At 36.4% G+C, this 26825-nt stretch overlaps 1 protein-coding gene and 1 long non-coding RNA gene across 2 annotated transcripts; one reads left to right on the top strand and one right to left on the bottom strand.

The window, feature by feature from the left end:
* Window positions 1-141: 141 nt before the first annotated feature.
* Window positions 142-7840, bottom strand: LOC129410072 (uncharacterized). Its single transcript, XR_008632710.1, has 3 exons — window positions 7366-7840; window positions 2403-2569; window positions 142-221 (listed from the first exon to the last, which is right to left on the bottom strand). It is a non-coding gene; the product is annotated as an uncharacterized LOC129410072 (long non-coding RNA).
* lipea (lipase, hormone-sensitive a) lies at window positions 7448-26365 on the top strand. Its single transcript, XM_020934343.2, is given in 12 exon segments — window positions 7448-7482; window positions 12278-12525; window positions 16010-16294; window positions 16704-16794; window positions 16871-17016; window positions 17377-17562; window positions 18152-18304; window positions 18574-18718; window positions 19882-19922; window positions 19924-20110; window positions 22424-22809; window positions 24428-26365. Coding segments are annotated over 12 exon segments (2139 nt in total). The 5' UTR covers window positions 7448-7472; the 3' UTR covers window positions 24689-26365.
* The last annotated feature ends 460 nt before the right edge of the window (window positions 26366-26825 follow it).

Here is a 26825-nt window from a genome sequence, read left to right as displayed (position 1 = left end):
CGGTTCATGGAGATGAAATGAGGTCCATCAGTTTGTTGAGCTGAAGGCAAATTCAACAGTTCACTTTCAGTTAAAGCTTTCCCCTCACCTGTCCTCTGTCCCTCTGTCCCCCTGTCCTCCCTCTGACCACAGAGGGTTGTAGTCTCCACACACATTTCTGTATTCTCCACACGCAGCTCTTCCTCTCTCTGGGCCTCAGGTCTCTGGAGTCGTCCTTTGACCTGGCGTTGTTAGGGCATTTTCAGGTTACAGGTCTTGTAGTTAATGGAAAACAAACTAATTTTCTATATTCCCCTCAGTCAATCAAGTAAAGTTTCTTGTGATTTGATAAGGTTTTGTTAAGACCTTCATTTTGTTTTTAAGAGAGCTCATAAAAATTATGGGTGTTCACGGAACCAGTTGCCACTGAGGAGGTTTTCTGGTACCAGCTGGACATTTCTTAGAACATGCATACTATTAAATTCACAGGCATTCTGACTATGAGCGAGGTTTCCTCTCCACAGATTTCACCTGTAGCTTGGCATGATTTAGTGGCCATGAAAATAGAAAAGTTTGATACTATATTGTGAAACATTCCTAACAAAGCAATAACATCTGGGGAAAAGCATTTGATGGACATACCACCAGAAAAGTTACACAATAAACCTTTAAAATTACTTTATGCCTCTTGAGATAATAGCAATAAAGCAGGATAACCCCAGTAAACCATTTTTAAATAAACACTATCATTCAAAAGCCTGAGCCACAAATAACCAAATGTAATATTATTTGACAATAATTAGCCAGAGACGTCACTTATTTAAAGGTGCACTGTGTAACTTGTCTGGTGACAGCTTGTCTCCATGGAGATGTGCCTAGAATGTCCCACAGTATGCCCATAAATTTAAGAATCTCCATAAAGACTTGCAAGCCAAATTACAGGTTAGATTTATGGAGAGATGACCCCACTAACAGTAAGAATTAATGTTTAAGATATTTTTGAGCAATAAATAACATTTATAGTTGAATAAATGTAAGACAAATTAGTTTATTACCAAAGCATTAACATCTCCTTGGAGACAAACAGACCAACTACAGATAGTTACACAGTGCAACTATAACCTTTTACAACTCAAATGTTATTGTATTACAACAGAATTACCCCAAATCTCTCCACTTTTGCAAAGAAAATGTACACATGATAAATACTGGGCTCCAAAACATATTGTTCTAGCTTTCATATATTGAACAGTAAAGTAATAGGCCTATAAGTTCAGTTGTATAAAGGTGTATTTGACTCTTTTGTCTCCCTCATGGTCTGTATCACACGATGCTGTTGAGCCTTCATGTGTGTTTGTTTAGGGGACAGACTTTTGTAATGGGCCAGTCTGGACAGGTGCCTTCTCTTCCTCGAGCTGGACACTATATCAGTGATATCAGCCACTTTTGTTCTTTATTGAGATTCATTTCACTATTTATTCAGCCAATTTTGCCACTTTTCCTCTGCTTGTGTGATGTGAAGTGGTTTTCGAGTTCTCCCACAGTCCACATAAATAGAGAAAATAGAAAATGCAGTTTGAAATAGTGTAAGTGCTACTACAAATCAAAGGACAAATTAATTGAGTTGAATCCTGGTGACACTGATGGATTTATTTTGGCCTGTTTTAGCAAAAATACATTTTTATTTTTCTATTTTGTCATACGTACGGAGTGAAATGCTGTGTGTACTTGAGGATGGGAAAGATGCCTGTTCTTTTCTCTCACCTGGATGCAACAAAAGTTTGATTTCTTTTGTTAGGATTAGGATTATATTCCAAATTTGAGTATATTAGGTATTATGTCACTGAAGATTGGGAACAGTGATCTGGTGTTTTTAGTACTTCTTTAGAACACCCTAATTTTTCCAGTTATTTATTGCAATTCAAGCTGTGCAAGTCCAATGAAAAGCTTGAAATGGTACAAAGGTGAACAGCCAGATGTTAAAAAATAATAATAAAAGATAACAAAACACAAATCCAAGCTCTGCTAAAACTACCTCAGGAAAAAAGAACAAGATGGTGAACTTGAAAACATGAAGTGTCCAGCACAGTCTTCAGACTTAAACCCCATCGAGCTGGTTTTGGGATGAACTGGACAGAAAAGTAAATGCCAAGAATAGGTAGCTTGGCTTTTACCACACATTTATGGGAACTTCTGTAACCGACTTGGGAAGAACCTTCTGAAGAATATTTAATTTCTATTGTAAAAAGAATGAGCCACGAGTGTGCTCAGCTGTTATATCTGCCAAAGGTGGACATTTTCACGAATCAAAAGTTTAGAATATGTTTTGGTCAACAGTAAACAGTAAAAAACTGGGAAAAGTGTGGTGTTCTAAAACTTTCGACCAGTAGTGTATAACTTAATCTTGCTGAACTGAAGGTTACCTTGTTGGGTTGAGGTTTATAAGTTGAAAGCAGTTTCTCTGGACAGTGTAAGGTCAGATGCCACAAACACAGGATGAAGTGTAAACAAGAGGCAGCTCAGACTCACTCCAAGAAGACAAGGATATTTCTGTGTAAATACAGAACATGTCTTCACGAGCCATACAGATCTATAAACAAAGACACAAAGACACAAACATTGCAAATGACAAATAGAGTAATATTATACTTTGAGTAAAAAAAATACAGATTTGGGAGGTTTTGAATCATATAGGGGAGCGTCATCAGTAGAGATAAAAACCTTATTTTTCAGTGTATCAGCTGTTGGCCTTAAAGGTGCATTGTGTAACTTGGGTGGAGGTTGAGTCAAATGTTTTTCTCCATGGAGGTGTTATTGCTTTGTTTAGAATGTTTCACAGTGTGGTATTAAACATTTCCATCTTCATGGAGACCAAACCAGACCAAGTTACAGATCAGATCTGTGGAGAGGCAACTCCACTCATAGTCAGAATATCTGTTTTTCTAGGTATTTTTTAACTATAAAACCACCTGTAATTGAATAAATGTAAGGTAGTTGTTTAATATCATATTGTGGAACATTACAGGTAGAGTAATGACACTGCCCTAAAAATAAGTAGGTGACGGACCCACAACAACACCTTTAAATCTCCAGCACAAGCTGATATTTAGTTTTAGCTGGCCAGCTGCATAAAGAATACAGACAAACCTTTATTTTAATGCTTCAGTGCGAAGAGATAAACCTGACTACACAGCTCCCTTAAATATTTGGGACTGTGGATGAGTTTGTTGTGAGTTTAAACTGCATCAGGGAAAATAACCAATAGTCAAACATCAGTCATGGAGAGAAAAAAAAAAACATCAGTTGATCTCTAGTCATCAAACTTTTTCAACAGAAAAGATAAACTGCAAAGTCAGAACCTGGAAATTGCCTCACTTAAGTCTCAAAAACAATACACAGAAATCTTCCTCATTCTTTCATTAAGTTTCAGTACACACAAAGATGAATGAAAGAGGGGGTTTTAGCTCAATGACTAAGCTGTATTGTGTTTCAAACTATTTATAGCAAGACCTGCAAACTAGTAATAAATTCCCCATACACATATACAAAACAGGCTAATTAATACAAAACTGTATATTTGTATTATAAAGGTCTTATAATAAGCAAATTGACTTAAAGTGAGCTTTATGCCATGTTAGAATGTTGTTACCTCATCAAAAACATATTTGAAGTCCTGTTTTGTTTCATTCACACACATTTATCATTCGTCTGTCTACATCTCCAAAGCTCAAAATGCTCTGTTCCACCTTTTGATGTCATGAAGTGAGAGTTTTCAAGTTAACACCTTTTACCTTTTGTTCAGTAGATATGGGCAATTCCCTGGCTGAAATTAGCCAAATTATTCTAGTGAAGGTGCATGGAGTTTAAAAATAAAGTGGAGCACTTCCTGTATTACCACATGAGTGTCTTCTGTTTAAGAGAAGCCAAAATATGCAGGTTTGTGTGTTAAACATGTGTGAATGAAACAAAACACAACTCTGGGTGTGTTTGTGATGAGGAAACAGCATCATACCACAGATCAAAATAGTGTAAAATGGGCCCTTCAAACACGTCACATACATACACACATACATACAGTACATACATTATTGCACGGTACAGATTGTGCAGACACTTGAGGGTACAAACGATCTATAAGTGCTACAACAGACAAAGTCACTTTGTGTTTAATTACCCCAGTGTTTATGGTCTCACGTTACAAAGAGAGCGTGTAAAGAACTGGCACTGGCACCTGCATGATGGGCACCAGTCAAACCAAGGGCACTGCTAATAGTTGCTGGAAATGAAGGACATAATAAACTTTCAGGAAGGAAGTAGTATTGAATAAGAAAACAAATGTATCTATGTAATAGTTATTGTATTTTAGGTACATAAAAGTTTGGTTAGTAGTAATTCATTTTGACATGCAGTTATGTGCAATAATACAAACTAGTGTTGACATAATAACAGAACTTCAAACTCGATTATAATACTAAAGAATAGACTCAGGGCCTGTTTACACGAGAACACTTGCGGGTAAAATTGACAAAATATTTTATCGGAAGTGCCTTTCGTTTAGATGGTGACAGCATTTTTGGGGCTTAAAAACGCAAAAATCTGAAACCACCCTCTTAAGTGGAAAAGTTGAATACGCTCCACCGTAGCGTTTCTGTCTACACTACCCAAGACGCAAAACTCTGGCTAGATCTGCTCACATCGCGTACGCGTTTACGTCACATACATCCAGTACACAGAAACCTGGCATGCATAGTCAATCGAATTCCACACACTTTTGCGTTGCCGTATGCACGCAGAATTCCTCCCAAAAATACTTGGCGGAATAAAAAGTGAAGAAGCGACACCACTTTTGCGTCTTCTGTTCAGTCAGTCATCATATAAAGGTTGTCTCAATACAGATTTAAATTACTATAGTTTTGATACTAGCTTTAATATCGATTAGCATTTGAGTTTCAATACTTTTAACAATCTTAATACGAGTCTCACTCCCCTTTTATAATATGTAGGCCATTTCAAACACTCTTGCTTGAAAGCTCATAATGAGTTTAGTTCAATATTTTGTAAACAAACTCAGAATTAGCCTACACATAGAGGATGTTACTATCATTGGGCTTTATTTGGGTCATTATTTCATCCATGACCAGTTCCATCCTCCCTCTGTCCAATTCCAAGAAGTTCCAGTTTTTACACAATGATTGACAAATACAAATTCATGCAAGGGAAGGGAGCAAGGGCATTTTGGACAATCTTGAAACTTTTTTTTATAGCTTTGTTAACATTAGAGGTGCATTGTGTAACTTTTCTGGTGGAGGGTCTGTCAAATGCTTTTGTCCATGGAGGTGTTATTGCTTTGTCTTTAATGTTTCTGAATCTGTAGAGAGGTGACCCTTCTCACAGTCAGAATGCCTGTTTTTTTTTTTTTAGGTATTTTTGAGCTATAAAACCACCTGTAATTGAATAAATGTCAGGTAGAGCTGTTTAATGTCATACTGTGGAACATTCCAGGTACAGCAAAGACATATCCAGAGAAACGAGCAGGTGGCGGACTCCCAACCAAGAAGTTACAAAGTGCACCTTTAAAGTGTCTATGACAGGTTGGATTACACATTTCACAAAAACAAAGTTAACATCACTATATTTAAGCTTTTACAAAACTTTTTTTTTTTTAAAGATCCCACTCTGGCCATTTTTTAAGTTTTAGATTTTGCTTCCTGGTTTAAAATCATGAAATCACAATAGGAAATATATAACCTTTACCTAGCGACCATATAATACACTGGTCCAAAACTAATGTACACTGAGATTATTATTTGACAAATAAAATGATAAGAAAAAACTGATTTTGTTGAAATCATGTTTAAAGTATCAGAAAATGTTGGAGTTTTTTAAGTGTAAAAATTGCGCCTAAACTTCGTTATGAAGAATTAAAACTCCTAGCATTTTACTTGATGTCACTTAATCATTGAAAACACATTTTGTAGGTTTCATTTTGCCTCCACTTGCCTCTAAGAGTCTATGGTCTATAAACTACCAATTTATGGAGCTCATTATTATGGAGAAAACACTAGGGGGTGCTATGGTCTTTTTCTGTGTATTTCTAATGGGACATGTGAAGTAAGACTAAACCTCAAGTTTAAAAGCCATTTCAATAAGTTTCCATTCTCTGCAATGACATGATGGTATAAAAATGTCATCATAACAGCTTTTAAACCTTTTTACCCAGACATGTCAGACTCAGGCCCGGAGGCCAAATTTGGCCAGTGATATAATTATATTTGGCCCATGAGATCATATCAAATATGTATTAGCTACAGATAGACTATAGAGACATTATTTATTTAAAATGTTGTTATTATTTTATATTCTGCTTGTTCTGAATTCAATGTTTAAGCAAAACTATTATTATACATTTATTTTAATAAGAAAAGGTTTAACATTACATATCACAAAAGAAGAGAAAACATGCAGACGTTGTTGAAATTTTTCAATAAATATTTAGTTTGGCCCACGACTTAGTCCCAGTTTTAATTTTGGCCCTCTGTGAATTTGAGTTTGACACCCCTGTTTTTACCATTTCATAAACCACTCTAATTTAGGACACAGCAGCCAATTTCAAATAAATCTGCAAAACAATATGACAAATAAAATGCTCTTTACATAGGCCTACAACATGCAATATAATTTGAGTGAATTTCTTATATAAAACTGGAACAAATCACTGGTTTTGGACAAATCTGCTAGGACAAGGACACAGGGCTCAAAACTAGGACTGTCCCAGGTACTGTCCCACTTTTACTTTTTACTCTTTCAGTACATTCTTAAACAGGCACTTTAATATTTTTACTTAAGTAGATTATGATGATAATTTTAGTTTGACTTGAATATTTTTATTTCAGGTATCTGTACTTCTAATTAAGTAACAAAATTGATGAACATTTCTTCCACCACTGAGAGTATGCTGCCTAGAGTACTCTGAAGTAGGGTGACCAGATTTAATAAAAAAAAAAAAAAAAACAGTTTGTGACGGTTGGTAACCATAAAACCGTGGAACAAGTGCGTAATTAAGGAAAATTGTTCTGCACTCGGCCCATGTATGACTAACATGTGAGTCAGTACGATCACATTTACTTTGTGTTTTGGTCATTTTTAAGCAGCTTTTCTGCATTTTACTCACAATTTATGCCTTTCTTTACTGTTGATAGGTATGAATTTGGTCAAAAATAGGGAAACTTTGGACATTTCTTGTACAAAATTGGGACAAATCAGTGGTTTTGGATAAATCTGCTGGGACAGGGGACACAGGGCTCAAAAAGGGACGTCTGGTCACAATATGCATGAAACTAATATTGTAAAACTGCTCACAAATATGTGAAAATTAGCTTTTATTACCTGTTGCTATCCGCGCCGCGTGTCTCCTCCTCCTCCTACCCGATCCGTGACGCTTCCCAGCATGCTCTGCGCTCCTCCTCCGACAGAAATACAGCACGACCGAGAAGATGCGGGTGGGTAGGTAAACTCCGCTCCTAAAACGGGCTTTTCCTTATTTTAATGTCTCTTTAACACCATTTTACGGGCTCATTTTCGTATCCTTCATCCCTTATTTACGGTGAATGCGAGCGTTTCTGTGTAGTTGTTTGCATTTTACGCGCAAGAATAGCGATAGTAAAAGTTGTAACTATGCAGAAGTTGACGCCTTGTTTCAACAGCTTTTACCCCGGTGTGTCGTGACAAACTCAAAACAGATCCGAGTTTGTCTTTCTAATGTTTTATGAGCGATTTAAACACGTAGAAAACGCGATAGGGCTCTTGAAACGTGATATGTTTGTACTGTCACAGCCTCCACGACGTGCGTCCTGTCGGTCAAGTTTACGTCGCCTGTCAGCTGAGCACCTATAAAAAGAAAGAGGAATAACATTTTATAATCAAATGAAACAGTAACAGAGAGATATGCAGATTTACGAGACATTGTAGCATTTTTACCGTGCAATCCTAGCTGTAACATGTGGTTATTTGCAGCTTATTTGAAAATATTTTAATAACAAAGAGGTATTGTAATTATACACAATTGCCTCTTTGATTAAATTAGAGCCCTCACAACAAAGGAACAGAGGACAGAAATAAATAAAAAAAATAAAAAAAAGAAGAGAAATTTGCAGTTGTTAAACATCTGGATTAGGGCTGCCACGATTAATTGGAATAATTTGTGACCACTATTAAAATTATCATCTGGATTTAAGACACTCTAAACACGTGACAAAAGGGGTTTTATCACAAAGATAATGGCGTAAAATGGAAAACATAGAACTAAAACAATTGGTGCTTATGGATACTATGTTTTAATCATACATTTTCAATATCTAGATGCCACCTCTTTCCATATGTTTATTTATATCATGTCAGAAAATGTAATTCTCAATGTCAAATCTTAATGTACAATAGAATTAATTATTTAACTAGTTGACTAATAATAAATAAGTAAGTGCTGAGTAGCTGACTTCTAAAATGTTGGTTGCCGGATTTAGTTGTATGTTTTGTAATTTATTTATTTATTTATTATAATGTTAATATGATGTCTGTTTCTATGTTTTTTTGGGGTTTTTTTTCTACAGCAGACTGGCCACCAATACCAAACGTGAATGCTTGCGTGTTATAAAGTAAATTTACATCTCTTATCACGCTGTGGTCAGTATGTGTCAGACAGTGAAACGCGGTCACTAAACTAGATCTATGCCTATCGTGAGAGGCCATTTAATTAAACCAGGGTGGAGTGTGTAGTATCTTTATGGACAATAAAGATGAGAATGTTTATAAAGAAGCAGTTAAACCAGTATGATGCAGTGATAAAGATCTGTACTGACTTAAATGTCGCCTCAAGTCCACTCAGCTTAAGGCTTTTTTTAGTATAAATCTGTTCTGACAGCTGCTGATGAGGCACGGGACTCTGGCCCAGCTGACTGCCTGCGGACAGTAATTAAAGGTGCACTGCGTAACATTTGTAATAGAGGGTCTGCTGCCTGCTTGTCTCCATGGAAATGCTATTGCTTTGTCTGGAATCTGACGCAGTTAGGGCTGGATATCATTCAGAAGTTGTCAATACTATACATACCGCGATACAGTGAGTTTATGATACGATGCAGTACTATATGTTTGAAAGCAGATCAATAAAAAATAAAGAATAAATCATGGCTGTGATACTAAAAGTCTTTGTTAAACCACTTGTGCAAAGTTAATATGAAACACACACATTTAAATCATCAAAACAGTGTAAAAGAATGATAACTTTGCACATCAGTTACTTGAGACGGGTGCGTTGGAGGAGAGGGGGCAACCCAAGAACATGGAGAAAAATCCCACACACCATCTTACTTGTAAAATGTGAGATTTATTAAGACATACAACGTTTTGGCGCTCGGCCTTCCATCAGGCAAACAACCATCATCAAATCATCAGTCATCAAAACAGTGACAATGTCAAATGTGTTGCATAAATATGTTTCCTTCAAGCAAGAAAACTGTACGCTGTAACAAAATAGTTTAGTAAAATATACCAAAAAATACTCATATATTGTGATATATTGGTACAGCAGCGCATGATATAAATACTGTACCATCACATTAAACTATTCAATATATCGATATTTCCAGATATTGAGGGAGACGAGCAGGTAACAGCACTACACTACATTCGAGTTCAGATCTATGGAGGGTTCCTATTCATAGAAGGAATTATTGTATTTTTGAGCAATAGAAACACCTGTAATGAATAAATGCTAGATGGATAAATTTAATGTCATACCATGGAACATTCCAGGGAAACAATAACTCTGTCCTCCATCATCATGGATAAAAGCAGGTAGCGACCCTTCACCAGAAAAGTTGTGCAGTGCATCTTTTAAGTGTTGAACTAAGGCTGAAGTAGTTGGGAAAAATATTGAATTGTGTTTTTTCTGCATTACAGTTAGATGCGATGTAATAATAGGATTTTGTTCAAATTTACACATGTCCAGTAGCAGATTTGACCGTTTTTAATATGAACTGACAAACTAATACAAGAGTTAGAACTTTCAGAAGAAATTTGAGTTTGTGCAGAACTAAACTACAGGATCAGCAGTTTTTGTGCAGAATAAGATGGAAGCATAGAGTGTATAGACATAGCTAATCATTCATACATTCTTTCAAACCTGTGAACTCTAATATGCCTAATTTTAACTCATTTTTATTGATAAAGTAAACAAAAAATTATGTATTAATCAAACTGATTGATCATATCTTCTTTAAACAAGACATTTCCCTGAAAGGACTTCCTGGTAAGATAAAGATTAAATAAAGTGTCTTTGGTCAAAACATCGTCTTCTCTCAAATTGCACTTCGACCTCTGAGTGAACAGATAAGAGCAGGATAAGAGAGCTGTACAGTATGTGTATGTTGTTGACTCTGTACATCACATGCTTCCTGTGTCAGTAACAACTGGACTTTGAACTTTGCAGAGGTCATTTTATTATAAAAAATTCTAAATAACTGCAGGATTTGCCATTTAATTTCTGTTGTGATATATATTGCAGTGTTTCCCATAGTTTCTGGGGAGAGTATGGTGGCAGAAATCATTTAGATTTTAATACAGTTCAACAACAACAAATATTTTATACAGTTTGTGGGGTATAACTGATCCTTCTGTAAAAAAAAAAATGTTCCTGTTTGCTGCAGGTGTTGTAATCAGGGAGAAAAGGAGGGAGGGTGCTCTTGGAAAAAGGATCAAAACTTTAGACAGAACGAAATAGAAGTACTCCCAAGACTCGCACAAGGAAAAGTATAGTTAAAAGGCCTTTATTTTAAATGGCCAAATCCAACATGTTTCAATCATAACTTGTCTTCATCAGGGCTTAGTTAAAAAGCTGAAAGCATGGGCGTGGTCTTTAGAATACACACCAACCGCTGGTAAGGACAGATGTTAATTAGAGGAAGATGAGGCAGGTGCAAGACATGCAACATGGCACAGGCAAAAAAAACAAAACAAAGAGATAATATTAATACCACTGAAAAAGGCTAACAATACAAATAATGAAAAAGTACATATAACATTTATTTAAAAAAAAAAAAAAAGAAGCTTCTCTTTGATTAAATTTTTGAAGTCTGTCTCCACCTTTGGCCAGTGGTTTCATATGTTCAGTACCTTTACCTTCAATGCGAAGCACAGTGTCTTTGCTATTATGATTTTCACAAAGCTGTCGAGCCAATGGGTAGTCCTGGTTCTTAACCCTAATTGCATATGTGCTCGGCCAAACGATCTGTCATGTGCCTCTTAGTGGGCCAATATAGAAAAAACCTTCTGGACAAGGACAAGCAAGACAAATTATTTTGTGTGTATGATCTATTATTGTGTACATCCATGAATGTTTTTGTTTGAAGGACATTTGCACAATGAGGACAGTTCAAACATTTAAATGTGTCAGTAGGTTTTTGCAGCCATGTGCTTTTATTTTCTGGAGGAAGGTAAGAGTTCATCAACCTGTCTCAAAGATTTGGATCATGTCTAAAAGAAAATAAAGGTGGTTCAGGGAAGACATTCTTAACACAGGGTTTTTAAAGAGCATGGAACCAGTTGTTCTTAACAATATTTTTTATTTGGTACTTACAGTACTTGTGCTTCACAAATCAAAAATATTGTTAAGAACAATTGGTTCCATGCTCTTTAAAAACCATGTGTTAAGCAATGTCTTCCCTGAACCACCTTTATTTTCTTTTAGACATGCTCCAAATCTTTGAGACGGGTTGATGAACTCTTACCTTGCAAAAGCACATGTAAATGTTTGAACTGTCCTTATTGTGTAAACAAAAACATTCATGGATGTACACAATAATACATCATTCACACAAAATAATTTCATTAATTCATTAATGGCTGCAATTTTTAAGTACCATCATTTTCTTTACATGTTTTAAAATTGTGATTCTTGTATTAGTTTCTCAGTTCATATGTCAGTCATTTTGTCAGTTCCCCTTTAAAATGTGAACTTTGAACAAAATCTCATTATTAAAATTATTAATCATGCTATTTTCTCATCTATGTTATAATGTTGTTTCCTTGTTAAAAACATACCTGGAGTTGAGTTTTGTTTCATTCACACATGTTTAACACAGAAACCTAAAGCTCACAAGAGTTAATTTTGTGTAATATAGGACCTTTAAAACCCAAATCTAAGTCTCGTCAGAATGCTTGTTAGGAAAATCATCACCAAATCGTGCAGCTTCAGTGTGAATGAAGCCTCATTTTCACTCTCTCTCTCTGTGTCTGTCTCTCTTAGCCCCAAACATGGACTACAGGCTGGTATTTTCCTCCTTAAATGAAGCCTGTGATGAAGCCTTGGCCGCCCTTTCTGACCCTGAGGAGTTGCCGTACGGGGAGGTTGCCATGCGGCTGGCCGCGTGCATGAGACAGATCCAGACCCACGGTGCGGCGCTGGAGCCTGTGGTCAGCTGCTTCACAAATGTGTACCATCATTACGACTTCGATGAGGAGACGCCGGGCAACGGGTACCGCACACTTGTAAAGGTAAGGCCCCTCCCACTGTCACTATGGAAACGGGGTTATTCTAAGGGACTGGAGCATAGACTGTGTATATAAATGGACAATGGACAATAGGAAGTGAGCACGGGTGCGCTTCCGCCTCCATCAACTCCGGTTCCAATTGGCTTTACATTGAAAACTCTAGCCCTCTCTGTAACTGCTGCTGTGCGCCATCATTTTGGTCTTAAAATGTTTCATACTAACCCTCTTTACATGATCCTGGTGTATTTATTTCCCTATTTGTCCGTAAATCAATTCCTATTCCTAGTTTAGACCTCGGCTCTAAATTCGTTCCTATACCTGTCAGTCTCATGAGCTTCATTTGACTGAAGCCGAACACTATGGGTGTTTATACAGTCTATGAGTGTTGATGTTGTTGAAATTTATTTTTATTTTATTTTATTTATTTATTTATTTATTTGAGACAGGGACAGCGCACAATTTTTACATTAACCTTAACAAGAGAGATGCATTGTACCAGGTTGCAGCACCAGTGCTAATTTCAACCTGTAGTCCCTGGGCAGGTTCATTAATTGTATTTTACTAACCTTGGCTATCAACTGTTCTTCCTGGGGACCTATGTACCAGGTTTTGGGTTGCGGTTAAGATATGCCAAATTACCATGTGAAGTTTATAAGGAATGAAATGTGTAAATGATGTTGTGACATGTTCATATAAAAGAGCCCATGTTACGCCATTTTCTCATCTACAGTTTGCTGACAGTATGTTTCCTCATCACAAACATACCTGGAGTTGTGTTTTGTTTCATTCACACATCTTTAACTCACAGAAATCCTGCATATTTAGGCTGAGATGGCTCAAATGGAAAACCCTCTTTTCCACCATGTGATGTCATGTGGTACTACAGGAAGTTCTCCATTGTCATTTGGATTTTTTCAGCCCTGGAATTGCCAAACTCTACTGAACTGAATGTAAAAGATAGCTGTTCACTAACAAATTACCATTAAATGACATCACAAGGTGGAACAGAGCATTTTGAACTTTGGAGTTGTAGACAGAGGTATGACTAAACCAGGATTACTCAAATGTGTGAATGAAACAAAACACAACTCCAGGTGTGTTTTTGATGATGTAACAGCATTATAACATGGCTTTAACCTTATGAGAATACATTTTGCATAATATAGGACCTTTAACTGATTTATCTGTATTACAATTTCATTATATATTTCACTTAACCATCTAGGTAGGACTATCATTTTGTTGCTCTGTAAGGAGAAAATGTGTTGTTTTAGTACAGTTTTACAGATTATGAACTCATAGTTTTAAGGATAAAGTAATTGTACTTCACTTAAAACATAAAATTACTATATCGACTTATCATTCAATATATGAAAGCTATAACAATATATTTTTGGACTCAGTATTTATTTTGTGTACATTATCTTCGCAATAGTAGAAAGATTTTGTAACAATTTGTGTGATTTAATAGCATTTGTGAAGTATAGAGTCAAATAAGTGACTTCTGTGGCTAATTATTGGTTCATTCTTTTATTTATCTTTTGCAGCTCAAGCCTCTTTATGATACTGTTTATTTAAAATGTTTTACTTGCTTTATTTTAAATGTGTTAGTGGCATAAAGTAGTTTCAGTATCATTGTTTATCGCAATATCTATCTGTAACAATATACTATGCTTCGAAATGTGTTATCGTGACAGGCCTATGTATAATAATTATCAATAATGAGCAGAAATTGTTTTGGAGGCACCCATCCCTCGTTCATTTTGTGATAATGAGGGTTTGGCTGTGCTGTTTGTAAAGGGATTACGTCATGACATCTCCTGACGGATCATTTGCATAAGTTAAAAAAACATTACAACATCGAGTCACATGACATAGAGTCACACACAGTAATCATTGATTGGTTTTGTTTCCGTTCAAGATAAGATCACGTTTCCTCCAAAAGAGTTAATCAGATTACAAAAGATAAACTGGACTAAAAGGTGCACTATGCCACTTTTCAGGTAGAGGGTCCGCCACGTCATTGTCTCCATGGAGATGTTGCTGTTTTGCCTGAAATGTTCCACAGTGTGCCATAAAACATATCGATCTTATGTGCACTTTGTAACTTTTTGGTTGAGGGCCGTCACCTCCTTGTTGCTATGGAAATGGCAATTCTCTGTCAGGAATGTTCCACAGTATGACATTAAATTCCCCTATCTTACATTTATTAAATTACAGGTGGTTTTATAGCTCAAAAATACCTAGAAAACAGAGTAAATTAAATGAAAAAAGACATTCTGAGTGAGGTCGCCTCTCCACAGATCTGACCTGTAACTTGGTCTGATATGGTCACCATGAAAATAAAAAGGTTTAATGCCATACTGTGAAACATTCCAGACAAAGCAGTAACATCTCCATGGAGAAAAGCATTTGAGGGACCCTCCACCAGAAAAGTTGCAGAATGCACCTTTAAGTATATTTCAGGTATTTTTACTGCTCAAAAATACCTTAAAAACAGCTTTCTCATTGTCAGTCTAGTCACCTCTCTAGAGATCTGATGTGTACTTGGCCTTTTATGGTCACTTGCCTTTATTCTGTGGAAAGGATCATGTTTAATATCGTGCTGTAGAAAATTCCAGGCAAAGCAAAGACATCTCCATGGAAGCAATTAGTTAGCAGATCTTCCACAGTGAACCTTTAATGGTAACTTAACATGTTTGTGGATTATAGTTAGCATTTTGTTATATATTTACTATTTATATTTCATTAATTTATTTATAAATGGTAAACTTGTAACTGTAGTGCCACATGACATTGTTTATACAAGTGGATTCAACCTATCACAGTGAAGTGTGGAGCTTTCTGTGATGTTATTACTGTGTTCTCTCATACCAAAAAACATGCCCGAAGTCGTGTTATATGTCATGCATGCATGTTTGAATAATCTTGCAATCTCTCTGTTTGAATAATTTATTCAAAACCCCCCTTAGTGTTAACACTACGAGCTTTTACAATGCTCAGCCCACAAAGTAAAAGGGCCCATATTATGCTGTTTTCTTATGCATGTCATAATGTTGTTTCTTCATCACAAACAGACATGGAGTTGTGTTTTGTTTCATTCACACATGTTTAATGCACAAACTCTGCATATTTAGGCTGAGTTCTTCTCATGTGCTATACAGGAAGTTCTCCAATGTATTTTTAAACTCCATACACCTTCAATAGAATCATTTGGATCATTTCAGTCCTAGAATTGTCAGTCTCTACAAAACAGAAGGTAAAAGGAGCTAACTTGAAAAGGAGTTAACTTGAAAAATACTCATATATGACATCACAAGGTGGAACAGAGCATTTTGAGCTTTGGAGATGTACTAAACATATGTCAACGGAACAAAATACAACTCCAGGTATGTTTTTGAGGATGGAATAGTATTCTAACATGACTTAAAGCTCACAAGAGTCAATTTTGTCAAATATAGGATCTTTAAATTGTTTCTGGTTTCAGGTTTTGCTGTCGTGCCTTCTCCACATCATCAACAAAACCCGTTACATCTCATCCAACCTCAGAGGAGCTTTCTTCAGAGCCGACCACAATGCCACAGAGATGGAGGCGTATTTAAACGCCCTGTGCCAGCTGAGGGCGCTGTTACACCTGGCCCAGAGACTGCTCAATGACACGCCCTGTGGTCAGCTGTGCACACTGCAGGACCCCGAGCTGAGCCGCAGGTTTGTGCAGGAGTACAGCTCCATGCACAAGGCCTGCTTCTACGGCCGCTGTCTGGGCTTTCAGGTCAGGACACTCTCTGAAAATGAATAGATTTAGATTTAGATTCTGACAAAAAATTGATAGATTTAGGAAAAAATGGTAATATGCAATGTTAAAATATTGAGTTAATTTAAATGAGGAAAAAAACGGGTGAATATAGAAAAGAAAAAATTTTAATGTTATTGGAAACTAGACTGAAAATCTAAATTTTTCCCATGAAGATTTGCAATGTTAGAATACCAAGTTAAGTTAAATGATTTTAGAAAAGAAAAAAGATTTTACAAACAGGGGTATAAAGTGATATTTCCCCAAACAAATCATTACGCACAATTATTATTATTATTATTATCTGTAATAGTTGCTTTACAATACCACACATGTAACATTGATTTGTAGTTAAGTTTTTATATTGTGTTGTGTGTTTTCTCTTCAGTACTCACCATCTCTGAGACCGTTCCTTCAGACAGTCGTCATCAGCATGGTGTCCTATGGAGAGACCTACGGCAAACAGCAATCTGGGATAGGTCAGTCTTTTCTTTATGGTCTGAATTTAAAAAAAGACCTAACATGGAAATACTTAACTTCTTTTTTACTTTCCAGGCCAAGCAGCTTTATCACTTCTAACCTCAGGGAAATACGTCATGGACCCAGAGATGAGGGGGGCGGAGTTTGAGCGGATCACTCAAAACTTGGATCTGCAGTTTTGGAAATCCTTCTGGAACCTCACGGAGTCCGGGCTTATCACAGTAGGCACGGCCACATTACAACACATTTCAATTGTTTAAGTACTTCAGTTTAATACAATAAGATGGGGCAAATTTGTACTCGCATTGTTACCTCAAGATTAAAGGTGAAGCAAAAATGAACCCAATTATTATGAGCACAAGCCTAAAGAATTTCATAATGTCTGAAATATAGACAGACAAAACACTTCAATCAACATACATCAATCCAAATAATCTCACAGTTGTTCTTTTTGCTCCCTCCCTTTCTTTTCATTTCGTCTCCCTTTCTCTTGCTGTTTCTCTTTCCCCCTCTCTCTCTCTCTCTCTCTCCTCTCCCTCTCCCTCTCCCTCTCTCTCCCTCTCTCTCTCTATCTCTCTTAGGGTTTTAACAGGATCGCGTCTAACCCTGTGCAGGTGAATCTGACCCTCTCTGTGCCTCCTGTGACGCTGAAGCTGCCTCTGGCCTCTGACCCAAACCTCTCCACAAACGTATCTCCTCCCATCGCGCACTGGGGCCCAGGTCCAGTCCTCATGAGGCTCATATCCTTCGAGATTCGAGAAGGACAGGTTTGGAAACTAATGTAGTCCTCTCTTATCATTCATTCACCTATGTCAGTGTTGAAATGAAATATGCCACTACTGGAGTAGCGCTGCAATGATTGGAATAATTGTGACCAGTTGATTATTAGATAGTCATATTCATATTTGGATCATTGTAATCATTATCTGGACTGTACAAACTTTAAACACATGTTGTTGTGGCCATACCAGCTTGTCAAAGCCTGATCTCGTCAGATTAGGTGCAGATTGGCAGCCCTCGCTTCCGTCAGTCTGCCCAAGGGCAGCTGTGGCTACAATAGTATCTTACCACCACCGAGTGTGAAGTGAATGAATAATGCTCTGTAAAGCACTTTGGGTGTTAATGTAAATCCAGTGATTAATTAATGAAATAATTAACATGTCAAAAGTCAGTTTATAACTAAGACTTAGGAATTATTAAATCAAGATGTCGAAAATGTCTGATTTTCATAAATAATACTTAATACTTCTTTCATAAATACTCTTTATATGTTTATTGCTAAAATATATATTAGTTAAAACCCTATCAATTTTTCACTAAGATCTTGTATTGACTGTGACTTGTGTGTTTTTTTAGGACAGTGAGGAGCTCCTGTCTTTCTCCAGGACAGACACTCGTCCCATGTCCATGTCCCAGCTGCCCTGGGTCCAGAAACAACCGCTCTCTCCCTGGCTCCTCATTCACTTCCACGGAGGAGGCTTTGTGGCTCAAACATCAAAATCTCATGAGGTTAGTTATGATGTATTTTATGTAGGACAGTGAAATGAGTCGAATTTTAATAGAGATTGAAAATTTAGACTGAAATTGAAGACTGATTCTTGGGAGTCATGTTATAATGCTGTTTTGTTTTGTTGTTGTTACACAGTGCACCTCTAATGCTAAAAGTCAGTGTATATGTTTATAATATTAATAATCTAAAAATCATCCTGTCTCGAGCTGTCTTAATTTTATCTGAACTTGTTTTCATTTATGGGCTAATTTTTGTCTTTATTTTGCAGAATTATCTCAGGAACTGGTCCAAGGAGCTGGGCGTTCCTGTCCTGTCCATAGACTACTCTCTGTCTCCTGAAGCCCCATTTCCCAGAGCCTTGGAGGAGTGTTTCTATGGTTACTGCTGGGCTCTGAAGAACTGTCATCTGCTCGGTCAGTAATAAGAAAGACACGGTTAGTCCATTGTACAGCTGATCATGATTATCAATGATAGATTACTATATTGATCTAAATGGAATCTAGATTACAGAAGCCATATACAAACCAATGTACAGGAAAAATAATGAATGCAAAATACGCATACATTATAATGTTGTTTTCTCATTGCAAACATACCTGGAGTTGCGTTTGGTTTAATTCACATATGTTTTAATACACAAATCCTGCACATTTGGGCAAATGCTTAGAGTTCTTCTCTCAAACAGAAAACACTCTGTTACACCACACTCAGTCATTTGTGTAATTTCAGCCCTGGATTTGTCAGTTTCTACTGAACTAAGGTAAAAAGTGGCTGTTAACTTGAAAACTACCACTACATGACATGTGTTTGACCTGACAAGCACTTTGAGCTTTGAGTAACCCTTTTTTATTAGTCTGTCTACATCTCCAAACTTGTGTGAATGAAACAAAACACAATTCCAAGTATATTTTTTATGAGGTAACAGCATTATTACATAGCTTGAAGCTCACAAGAGTGAAATATGCATAATATGGGCCCTTCGAGGATATCAGATATGTTTATTTTTCTTATTTTATGGAAAATAATAGTCCATTGACAGATGGACGAAAGCTCTTGACTTTAGATCAAATGTTCAAAATCAAAGTGAGTTTACCTTCCATATCAGATTCATTCATTTTGAATTTGATCTTGTGATATCACTAACAAAAACATTTTAAGGACTGAGGGTAGAGTTGAAGTTGAATGGACTTTTATAGTGTCCTTCATATTCTGTTTGTTCAGAATATCCGGTGTTTTGTACATTTCACTGTTCAGTGCTCTCACTCGATCAGAGGACACACTAAAGCAGCTGTATTTGCAAAATGTCCAAAAACTGCTGAAGTCTAAAGACAGAATTGCAGGTTTAAAGCAATTAGCAGTAGTAAAACCCAGCAGAAATACACAGACTGTAACTTCTCCTTATAGTGCATAATTAAACCACAAAAACTTGAACTGTAAAGTGTGAGTATGGCAGGGATGAGATCACAATTTGCTTTTTATTACATTTCATTTTTTTATTATTTTATTATTTTGCCAAGCCCGAAGCTAAGTGTTGAATACATGCAGAATACCAATAGTCTCTCTCTTTTTCTCTCAGGCTCCACTGCAGAGCGCGTGTGTCTGGCCGGAGATAGCGCCTGGGGGAAACCTGTGCATCACTGTGAGCATGAAGGCCGTGTCCTGTGGGGTCCGGGTTCCAGATGGCATCATGGCCGCGTACCCCGCCACCCTCCTCACCACCGATGCCTCCCCCTCCCGTCTGCTCACCTCCATCGACCCTCTGCTGCCACTAGGAGTCCTCGCAAAGTGCCTCAACGCCTACACAGGTACAGTCAGAGTTGGGAAGGTAACTGAATGCACAAAGAATTGCGAATACAAATTTTGAGTAGCTGTATTTTTGGAATTTTTTTTAAATTTGGTAATATTCAGACTTCACATTTACTTTTCTAATATTAAAGGACTACATTGTGTTACTTGATCACACAATATAAGCTTCAAACTGAACATAATCAGTGAGAAAAATAGAAAACACTGCTCTTATAGTTTCAAACTGCACATAATCTCTGATAAAAATGGAAAACACTGCTGTTATAGTTTCAAACTGTACATAATCAGAGAGAAAATAGGAAACACTGCTCTTATAGTGTGTGCATGTGTGATTTTTCCTTCTCTAAATTGTGATAGGAAATGCATAACAAATGTAAAGCGAAATGAATAAAATATAAAGCTGTTTTTAATGCTATGTTGCAACTATGAGTGAAAATATTCTAAGTATTCAGTATATGATGCAAAATACATTTTAATCCAGGTATTCAGTAACTAAATACATTTTCAAAGTATTCTTACAATTACTTGATACAGTATGTGAGTGGACAGATTTATAACATCTTTTTTTTTTTTTTTTTAAGATACACTGTGTAGCTTTTGTGGTGATGGGTCTGCCTCTAGCTGGAGATGGAGATGTTATTGTGTTACCTGGTATAACATATCTAAGTTAAGTTACAGGTCAGATCTGTGGAGATGTTACCCTGGTTACAGTATGAATTCAAGTTATTTGTTGAACTTTTAGCAATAAAAACACACTACAATTGTATCAAATGTAAGATTTAAGTTTAACATTCAAGGAAAAGCAACGTGATCTGCACAGAGACAAGTGAGCGACACGTGCAGCAGATATGTCCCTAGATGTATCGGTAATTCCATGCTGTAGGGGTGTCCGGGTGTGTTCATAGCGTTGGTACTGATTCACGGCTCATTTAGCTTTAGAGCATTTTCCAGCGCCAGGGAACAGAAAACAAAACTAGAAGGATTTATGTGTAAACCCGACCATGCGGGAGGAAGCACACACGAGAATTATTAACATACGACTCAGAGCGACAAAATAGGATCAGGTTCTGTTTACTCATTTATCTCACATGAAGTTGTGTTTGGCATTTTTGTACAGAATTGTGTAGTAATAATTTCACGAAGGTTCCGTATCTTTGGATGTTAACAGAGGAATGAAATAATAATTCAATACACATGTAGTTTGAATGCAAACATTATTTTTCTTTGAGACAGTTGAGTCAGACACAGGACTATTTCTTATTAATTTCAAGTTTTTTAAACCAGAAAAGACTGAATTATTAACTGCTATAGACTAATACAAGACTCCCATACTTTTCAGAACACTTAATTATTAAATTACCGAATATGCATGTTTTTTACGCTTCATTACTTAAATAATTGTCCCCATTTGAGATTTGATAATTGCCACACCTTAATTTAAATTAATTAAATTTTATTAAATTTTATTTCACTGCAAAAGATATTTATATCCACATAAAGTAGGCATATTGCAGCACTGACAAAAAATAAAAAACAATTTCTATTTATCCACAAATACATATAAATAGTATTATTAATATTCATTATTTAATACACACAGGTTGCAAGTCACTTTATGTAACGCAATAACTTCATTATTTACTTATTTTACTGCCTCATCTGCTGCTGATTCAAGTTGTCATGGTGATTTCATTGTTGTTTGTTTCTTCTGGAGTTGTAATTCTTACTTTTTTATTTTTTAAGTACCAGTAAAAGTAGTAATTAAGTACTACTAAAATTAAAGAATGACTTTCTTGTGGCTTGATGATGGCTGTTTTTATTGCACTGAAAAAGCAGGCTTGTCTCTCCACAAACCTGACTCTTATTTGTTCTGCTTGTTGAAGTATGGTTTTAACTTTCTATTTCCATGGAATCATGCAGTTGACTTTCCACCACCAGGAAGTCACATACCATCACTTTAAACAGAAAATAAAACACAGAAGTGGTTCTCAGTTTTGTAGACTTTGACACACTTTATTGATCCACAAGGGAAATTATTTGGACACAGTAGCTCGCACATCACAATATAATATAATAATAAAGAGCAAAAATAGCTAGAGGCTGGTATCAGATAAGGCATAAGTGTTGTATATGTACAATAAAAATATAGAGATATAGTAAATATATCTTTGCTATATACAAGAGGTATAAATCGTGGTATCATGCAGTTGATTTTCACCTTCTGGAAGTTTCATGCCATTGCTTTAAACAGAAAATACGGCACAGAATAGTAGTTTTCATGTTGTCTCTCTCTGTCTTACTTCTCCTCTCAGGTATGGCGTCAGAGTCGGTGCAGCCTGCTCGGGGCCAGGGCACCCTCAGCTCTTTCTCTCGGGACACAGCTCTGCTCCTCAGTGACCTCACACAGGGTGCCTCCAACTGGATCCAGTCGTTTTTAGACCCCAAACGGATCATAGACAGACCGCGGCCCCAGCTCCCCAAAGACCCCCCTCTCAGTAACAGCGCCCCCTCTGCCACCCCTCCATATTGCCCCGGGAGCATTGACGCTGTGGAATACCCAGAAGGCTTTGAGCCCCTTCGGTCTAAGTGCTTTGCTGTTGTTAACCCGACTTCTGGTCCCATCCTGAAAAACCCATTTGCGTCGCCTCTTTTGGCCTCAGAGCAGCTGCTGAGGGGCCTCCCACCTATTCACATAGTGGTAAGACGCACCTTTTCTTTAATGATACTTTGCAATAACATCACGCTGGGGGGTTCTGTATGAATGTAGTGTGTATGGCAGAATGTTTACCATGATGATACACATTAGTAAACATTGTCAAAAAAAGTTTTCAAATACGCTGAAATAGATTTAAACAACACATTTTCAGCAGTCTAAGACAATACAAGGGTTTATGGTTTTGAAAACCTGTTGGCTAATTCTACTTTAATGTTATTTGAGAGAAACTTGCTTAACAGAACAAAATCAGATCATCTGTTGTAGATCCAACTAATCCAGCGCTTTATGGTCAGATTATTATTAGTTTTTTTTTTGTTTTTTTCCGTCATTTTGAAGCACTACAAACAAAACATAACAAAACATAGACTATATACAACCCCATGGATCATGACCGAAAGGGATTAGGCTGAAGTAAAAAGTATTCATAATGCTAAACCCTTTTAAACAATGACAGAATTTTAAGAAAGAAAAGCAGCGTATGAACAGCAAGTTTGCATTTACAATTCCTCTTATATATTACTGTATATATGAAACAAAATATACATTAAAACAAACAAAATTTTATTCATAATTCATTCATTCCAGAGCTCTATATCTTTCAAAACATAACGCTTTATACTCTTTTTTAAGGCTTCTACGGTGTAAGACTTATTTAAAATCATCACTCAGGTTGTTCGATAAACTAACCCCTCTAACGGAAATACAGTCACTTTTTTAGTTCTTATCTTCATTTTTTAAAGATGCCAGTTTTGTTTTCGTTTATTGTCGTACAGACTAATAATAATGACAAAGGAGATCGTTTATGATGGTATGAATATAAAATGTTAAAGACTCAGCTCAGATTAAGTCTAATTTGAGTAACAGAGAGTCAGACAGAGCAGAGCCTCCAGTTAGCCTCACATCCTCAGGCAATGTTAATGACATCAGCTGCAAAGTAACAATAGCTTTGAAGATACATTTTAGAGCAATAATTGACCAGTGTGTTGTCTGTAGTTAACAATTCTACTCAATATACATTCCTCATACTCATCTGGGAAAATGTGTTCATGAAAAAGGGATCAACTTTGTGTTTTCTTTGAGATATGTAAACTATTTCTGCTGATTACTTAATGGTTGAAGCATTTACCCCTCATCTAGAAATCCCCCAGCTATTTTCGAAGCATGATGTCTTTTAATTTCAGCATAGCCTATCAGCAGTTACTAACATTTAAGACTAGAATGGGTCAAATGCAGAGGATGAATTTCTTAAAAAAAACAAAAAAAACAAGTTATGCTCTTTTCTGATCTATGTTATAATGTTGTCTCCTCATCACAAACTAGAAATTGTGTTTTGTTTCATTCATTCAAGATATGAAGGACAAAAAAATGCCATTACGCCCCATTCATTTCATTCATTTATTTATTTCCAGCAAATTCATGAACACAAGAAGTATATATGTGTCTAGTAAACTTAATTTACATTTTACATATCATTATTTTTCTTACTGGAGTTCGAAAAGAAGTGGGAAGAAGAAAACTACCCCTACCTACTACCTTTAACAAATGTTTAACAAATTACCTTTAACAAATGTTTCACTTTTCCCCTTCTTTTTCACCTCAGGCCTCTGCTCTTGATGCCTTGCTGGACGATTCTGTGATGTTTGCTAAAAAGCTGCGGGCCATGGGGCAACCGGTGAGCCTGAGCGTGGTGGAGGACCTGCCCCACGGTTTCCTCAGCCTTTCTCAGCTTTCCAAAGAGACGGAGGAGGCGGCGCATGTCTGTGTGCAGAAAATCAGGAAGGTTTTCCAAGGACCGAACTGCACAACCTCTTTACCAAACCCACCACAACAGCAGGGGGCACCGCAAAACACAGGTCAATGATTTGCACAAAAGTAGTAACAAATGGTGCACTAATAACTGGTTTAAAGCTTTTGAAAACGCACAAGTGTAAAGTCTATTAGTTAGAATGTTTGGGAACAAAGTGGATACTGCAGATATTGCACTTTATATACATTGTACTGGGAATTTTATATTGTCTTAAGTATTTTCTCTCTTTATGGAAAATCTGTATTCATCAGCAAGTTCAGTTCAGAATGTCTTAAAATGTATGTATTGAGATTCTGTATTTGTCAATGTTTACAGTAAGATACTGTAATTATTAAAGAGGGGGTATTATGCAAAGTCAGCTTTTTAGAGCTTTTTACCATGTTTACCACATATTGTTCCCTCATCAGAACATGACTGAAATTGTTTTAGATGTCAACCATTTTTGTCTGAGTAATATTGCGATCTCTCTGGACACTATTCGAACCCTTTATGGTTAGCAGTACAATCCTGTCCAAGGCTCCGTCCACAAGCTTCCACACAACAATTTTCCATATATATACAAAAGTATGATACAAAACAAAACAGTACACAACAGCTTTACAAACCTGATGTGATGTGCAGTAGTTTTATTAGTGGACTGCACGCTGATTGTGTTGTGGTAGCGCTCTGAAGGGGGAGTAACTTTGCACGAGGAGCAAGGGGTGCGTTTTAACATTAATGCTGTGTTTTCAGTAATTATAGCATTTTCAAAACAATAAAAGGTAACATGGTGATCTAAATGTTATGTACTAACAATTAATACCCTCACTTTAAGAAAATGTATGTGATACTGTGTCTCCTGAATGGACCACACTTTGCACAGCCTGATTCTGAAAACTTACAGCATTCTTTATTTAAATATTTAAAAATATTTAAAAGACTTTACTTACCTCTTGAACTGCAGTAGTCCGGTTTTACTTTTAACAGTTTTTCCATAGGTTTTAATATACTATTTATATTCAAAGCACCAGGCAGAACCTTTAACGTATGTAGTTAGATTAAAACATTAAGTGTTTTTGTCGTACTTTATGTATTAAAGGTAATGTCTTGTAATTTACACTTGACCCTTTAAAGGTGCATTGTGTAACTTTTCTGGTTGGATGGTCCGTCAAATGCTTTTCTCTATAGAGGTGTTATTGCTTTGTCTGAAATTTTTCACAGTATCGTATTAAACATTTCAATATTTTTTATAGTTGAGACCAAACCAGGCCAAGTTACAGGTCAGATCTGTGAAGACGCGACCCTGCTCACAGTCAGAATGCTGAATGTTTGGCTAAGTATTTTTGAGCTAGAAAACCACCTGTAATTGAATAAACAGCTCTACTTTATATTTAATGTCATATTGTGGAACATTTAAAGCAGAGCAATGATATATCCATAGAAACAAGCAGGTGATGGACCCCCAACTAAAAAGTTAGTGCTCATTTAAGTATTGGGGTTCATGTGCCTTATGTATGTCGTATGACAAGTTTTCCTGAAAGGCTGACCGGGATTAACTGTTTTCATGAATCTTTAGATGCACACTCCACTGTAACGTGTGTTTGAGTGACTCTATTTGACCAGTGTTTACAGAAGTTTGTCTGTATTTATGATGTGATGTTCATTTGTTTTATGTGAACAAAGAGCGTTGTATTTACCAAAGTGTCTGCGGAAAAAAACTGTAAGATTACATTATAAAGTTATTGAAGCGTTCTGAGATCTTTCATTCAGACTCTTCTTATGGTCTTTCCTTTTTTCAAAAATCAAGACTTACTGGGTATACTGGATTTTTGAGTTGCAATATGTTATGTTATCTATTCCAATATCTCCTTATACGTTCCCGTTGATAAAAATTAAAAATCATATGGTGTTAATTTTTATCTAGAAGCTTAAATTGTCACTCCCAGTCCCACCTATATCTGTCATATATTGCTGAAGTAAATGTAGATGATAAACGGTAATATTGAAACCGAACTATAAAGCAAAATTATCCCACAAAAACTATACTAAATGCACAATATCTTTAAAAAAAATATGAGCTGTTATAAACAAATAACAGAATGAACACTTAAGTACTTAGTTTGTATCTGTAGTGAGTCATAATTCAACCTACAGCTCAGATCTTATCAGTACAGAAGAATAACCAACATTTTTCCAATAGTGCAAAGAAAAC

Source organism: Boleophthalmus pectinirostris, unplaced genomic scaffold (assembly GCF_026225935.1).
Source record: "Boleophthalmus pectinirostris isolate CB_2022bp ecotype Guang Dong unplaced genomic scaffold, ASM2622593v1 HiC_scaffold_21, whole genome shotgun sequence".
Lineage (NCBI taxonomy): Eukaryota > Metazoa > Chordata > Actinopteri > Gobiiformes > Gobiidae > Boleophthalmus > Boleophthalmus pectinirostris.
The sequence above is the reverse complement of the archived record's forward strand: the minus strand, read 5'-3'. Positions and strand labels throughout refer to the sequence as shown.